Source organism: Vigna angularis, chromosome 7 (genome assembly GCF_016808095.1).
Source record: "Vigna angularis cultivar LongXiaoDou No.4 chromosome 7, ASM1680809v1, whole genome shotgun sequence".
Taxonomy (NCBI): Eukaryota; Viridiplantae; Streptophyta; class Magnoliopsida; order Fabales; family Fabaceae; genus Vigna; species Vigna angularis.
The window spans coordinates 24118568-24124300 of NC_068976.1; the positions used below are offsets into that span (position 1 = coordinate 24118568).

The 5733-nt window shown below is 27.1% G+C and overlaps 1 protein-coding gene across 1 annotated transcript; it reads right to left on the reverse strand.

Moving 5' to 3' along the window:
- Positions 1-501: 501 nt before the first annotated feature.
- LOC108337563 (protein trichome birefringence-like 33) lies at positions 502-3736 on the reverse strand. Its single transcript, XM_017574118.2, has 6 exons — positions 3407-3736; positions 1808-2027; positions 1514-1685; positions 1215-1414; positions 957-1115; positions 502-872 (listed from the first exon to the last, which is right to left on the reverse strand). The coding sequence occupies exons 1-6, from the start codon at positions 3588-3590 to the stop codon at positions 533-535; spliced, it is 1275 nt and encodes a 424-aa protein (XP_017429607.1). The 5' UTR covers positions 3591-3736; the 3' UTR covers positions 502-532.
- Between the last annotated feature and the right edge of the window lie 1997 nt (positions 3737-5733).

A 5733-nucleotide genomic window follows, 5' to 3' on the forward strand; every position in this document is an offset into this window, starting at 1 on the left:
AAGTATCTTAATAATATTTTTTAAGAAAAGATAATTTAATACTTTTATTTTTATTCTTTTAACTAGTTATACAATATTTATGATGCATTAACATTTTAATTTAGGTCACGTATCCATATTTAATACTTTAAAGTACTTTATTAATACTTATCAATGAAATATCTAATCTATATAATAATTTGTAATTTTTTTAAACTTAGATACATGTAATTTTAATTTAATTCACACAATAACAATCATATATTTATCATGTTATTAAGAATTATTGTACATTTTTCAATATTCATATATAATCTATCGTATCCTATTATTTTCAAAATTAACTTATCCACGTATGTATCTGATACTCGTATCATGGCTACACCTCTTGAATATCAATGGCCAATTGTTAAGTGTATTTATCTCAAGGATACCATATTTTATGGTTTGCATTTCCATTTTGCATCTCTTGATTGCTCATTTCCATTTGAAGTGTGAGATATAAAAAAAGAGATGAAAGAATGAAAAAATATCTGTTATATTTGAAAGGTTTTCAAGGATAAAAGAACTTGGCAAACAGAAGCTCATTCCAAGTATCTTGAAGGCCAGGTAAACACCAATGTACACAATCAGCATAACTAACAGGGTTTGCTAATTGCTCTGGAGTCAATGGACTCCATTGTTTCTTATATATTGAAGTGTGTGCATCTCTACGATAACTGGACAATTGTGTGATGTTCAAAAACGTAATAGGCACTTTAGATTTGCTAAACACTTCTCCAATTACTTCCATTATACTCTTCCTACAATCTGAGCCCCAATAGCTTCGATCATCAATTAAACTTGTTTCATTGTAACAATTTCCTCCTTCTTCATCTCCCCAATCTATGCTCCTGTCATTTATTTCCAAAACATTATGTTATTTACATCTTTAAATGTCCTACCTAGGTAGCAACAATACTAAAAATAATACTCACTTTCCATGGGAAGGTGACATGCTTGTGAAAAACACTCTAGTTTTCTTCGGATCCATGTTCAACCTAACCCATCTAAGCATACTTTTCATAGCCATGCGATACGCATCCTCTGTTGAGAGCTCAACAATCTCTTTTACTTCATCATCGAAAGATCCAAGTCTGAAGATTACATGAACAAATAAAGTATTATTCTAAAACTTCATAAAAAAAAGTGAAAGATGAACAGATAGATATTTGAATAGAACAAAAAAAACTTACAATACTTTCATCTTCAAACCGGTCATCCACCAAAGATAGGTGTTGAATACTACAATGTCAACACCTTTCCAATTCTTGCCATGCTTATTGATTGAACCTTTTCTAACAATCCTATCAGATATTCTATGAATGACAGCATTGTCTGAGTTTGATTCAAGAAGAAAAGGTGCCCAATAGAACTCAATTGTGGTATTGTATTCCTAATTGAATACATAAAATCAATAACAAGAAATATGAGGCATAAATATAAAACTAAAATTAGAAATATTTCAAAGTGTTTGAGTTTAAGGGTGTTTTACCTTTGCAGTGAACACTGTGAGTGAATCAAAGGTTTCCATTGATTTTTCATCATTAGGAATGAGTTTATGGAGAAGGCATACAAAAGAGACGTATTGACCGCGATTAAGAGAATCACCAACAAACATCATCCTTTTTCCTCGAAGTGTTTCAAGCACCAAACTAGCATTGAATCTACAATAAATTTGGGTTGAATCAGTGAAATAAATCAAATTTAATGCTCAACTTGTCTTCAATAAAACACAAGAAGTAATAATTTTTTTGTTTATTCATGACTAAACAAAAAAAGAGCTTACTTAGGAAGATCACAATGATGTGGTTGCCATCTCCAGTGTTGATAATCCTTATCGGGTCGTCCATGTTCTTGGCAAGTTAATTGTGGTTGAATGTATGGACATTCTGATTCCTCGTACAATGGTCGATTCAACTCGTCTCGAACCCAACTTCCACTGAAGATGTCACATCCTTCCTCTGTTTTTCCCACCGCAAACGGCACCTTATGTTGTTTCACTCTTTCTTTTTTTCATAATTCAACAAAAAAACAATCATATACGTTACTTACTTATTAAGCTATATAAAAGTAAAATCCAAACCAATTTAAAATAAATATTTGTGTTTACATAAATACTTTACTTAATATTATCATTTCAAAAATATCCTTACTTATAAATCAATAAATATGTAAAATGTTTCCATGATTACGATTACTGATGTCATGAAATTTAAACAATAAAAAGAAAGACTCATACTAACATTCTTAATAAATTAAAAATTAGGTATATATTTCAAACAATATATTTTTCAATAAATTAAGTTAAAATGACCTAATATTTCAAAAATATCATAAAAGTAATATTATTAATTTGTAAAAATATTTTCCGAATAGTTTTGTAATACATACTATTTTATTATGTTTGTCCTTTTTAAATAAAGTTTCGATTTTTTTTTATCTCTATGAATATAAAATGAATTTTACTAATTTAGTATTTTCCTCATAGTCTTTAGTTTTAAATGATGATATAACCTATAAAAGATAAAACATTGTGTCACTCTAATGCAATATCACCGAACATCATTCATGTTAATAAAATTTTGTTTCAAAAAGAAAATAGAGACTAAAATTAATGTATTGAAAAACCATTAATATAATTAAGTCTTATTGAAAAACCATTAATATAAGCTAATTGAGTTTATTTATGACCAAATTTCCATATATTGATTCATAAAATATTTAAGTTGTTAAGCTTGTCTAAAGCTAAAGAAACGGTTACTAAAAAAATATCTTATTTATAAATATCATTAATCCAGTAAATAACTCACTATAAAAAAAAACACGACTTCTATGAATATTCAAACTGTAAGTTTCAATAATTAAAAATCTTTATAAATAAAATTTCTGATAATTAAATTAACTCTCATATACATTAAAAACAGTTTGAATTGAACATTAACAGAGGAAGTTTGGAATATATATATATATATATATATATATATATATATATATATATATATATATATGGAGGAAAACAATTCCTTTATTACCTTTACAATAAATAATCCTATTAATATAAACATTAAACAAAATTCACGTATAAAGATGGAAGTTTCACTTTAATATTATATATAAGACCAATTTAAAAATTTAAAATATATAAAAGATTAATTTAAAATATATAAGTGAAATATAAGTTTTGTCTTAAAAATTAATTTTGTAAAATTAAATTAAATTTAAAATTTATTTCTTAATTTAATACGAAAATAGTTTTCAAAACTGAGTTAAAATTAAAATTCATTTCTTACTAACATAAAAAAGCAAAATTCTGTCGAAGAATATTGTATGAAGTAAATTTGTGATGAAACTTAAAGAAAGTGGGAAAGAAGTGTGAAGAACTCACGAGTTGTGGAAGAGGGTTTGTCAGAATAAGAGTAGCTTTGGAGGTGTTCGTCGAAGACGCACATGAAGTCTTCGCCATAAAGAATGGCAACGAAGAGGATGAAAGCTATAAGTGTGAAAAGGTATGGAGAGAGACGTCCCTTGCCTCTCAGAATGGAAGAAGAACCTGATAATGGTGCCTTCATCTGCAACAAAACACCTTCACCAGACTCAACCTAAATCTCTTTATTTCGATGTTATTTACGTTAATATAGCCACCAATTTTTGCTTTCTCTGAAACAACATCACAACTGAAAAACTTCAAACATAAAAGGGGAAATGTGTGAACTAAGGAACCTGAATGTCTGTCTCATGTATATATATATATATATATATATATATATATACAAAGGTTGTATATATTTGTTTGTAATGATTAAGTCTAGCATCATGCAGAATAAAAAAATGTTATTTGTACAGCACATTTTACATAAACGAGAGAGATTAAACTCAAATTCTAATTACAAAGTAATACTAAACTTAAGGAATTAGATTATTTTAATACCATGAGTCAACATAATAAAATGCAAATAGAAATTAATAAATGTAATAATTGACTGATATGAAATTTTGTGAAACATACATAGTTGACTAGCCAATAAGATTACACAATATAAATTATTACATATTTTATCCAAACATCTTAATAAAAATCAATTTAATCAAAGCATTCATGTCAATACCTTGAACTTCATTGTTTTTATCAAATGCTCGAAAATATAAGGATTTGACACTTTTAAAGTTATTACAACTTTTATGAGAAATGTCATCAAAAGTTATATATTTTTCTTTTTCTTAAAATTAATACACAATTATAAGGTAGTAAATTATACTTTAATAGTGTCCCAGTAGTAGGTGAAAGCTATACCACACCACATGGCAATACTGTAATAGTGTGATTGCGACAACTTGTTCATTTTCTTTCCAACTGATATAGTGGAAAAAAAAATGTTTTTGTTAATATTAAATTATTTTACTTCCTTAATTAGAACATAAGATTATTGTCTATTAAAATAAAAAAAAATCCGTGACCATGAATTTACTCTGTCTGATTTTGCTTTGCTTTGAAGGAGGTTAAGTCCTATTTATTATGAGAAAAGCTGATTGCCATATTTTGACGCTAATTTTATACATAAATCAGGATACTGACATTACTTCCAAACTTTATAAAATTAAGGAATAAAAATCTTTATAAGCGTATTGGTTTATTTTGAAGGCGTGAGAGAAAAATAAGAGTGACAAAGAAAAAACAGAGAAATTTATAGATGTGACATATGGTGTAACAAGAAACAAAAAGAGATAATAAACATTGTAAGAAAATTTGAATATATTTTTCCATTTGAAAAAGATATGGTGGGTGTTGTGTGGGATCCATATGGTGCAATAGTGAGAAAATACTAAGTTAGGAGATTATAAACATTGCTTGCCTTCAAAGCTAAGGGGGCGTGGAAGATTGAAAATTATACTCTATTCACTTCATTTTTCTACATAAAATGATTGTACCAAATCACACGCACACAAAAGAAAAAAAAAAACGTACAACTGTGCCTTTTCTTTTTCTTTATGAATTTGGTTTTGGACATTATGGGTGGGTGTGTGTGATTAGGTATATATTAGGTCACATTTTGCTATCATTTGGAACTTGCTTCCGTCGTAACTCTCGTTCTCACCAAAACAAAGAAATTTCCAAGTTGCAGGTACATATTATGGAGCTATACCTTCATTTGTTGGACATTAACAAAACACTTATAACGATGGATCACCTAAAAAAAAGAAAAAGAAGTAAAATACGTTTTTTCCATCTAATCAAATAGATATATTAAAGAATACACTTTAATAAGATATATTTAATCTTTCTTTAGAATGTTGATAGGCTCGAAGACATTATACGTTTGTTTTTATTTTAGGATATATGCTTCGAATCCTTTTATGTGTCTGCTTTCGAATTATGGAAATGAAAATAAAGAAAATGAGCCATATTTTTCAAAATCACGTTTTATATATGAAAAATATAACTTTCACATCAGTTAAATACTCAATGTAAGGAATTTTCACATTTTATATAATCTATATCTTAATCAGTAGTGACAAATTATTTTAATATATGTAAGTGTTTTTCTTTTTGCAACAGTAGTTTTATGATAATTAAATTCATTTAATCAAAATCCTTCAACCGACAAAACATTGACATTACTTATATTTCATTATTATTATTATTATTATAAATATTACAACTATTATTACCGTGTGTATTACACATGTTAGAACTTTTGGTTCTTTCCAAATTAG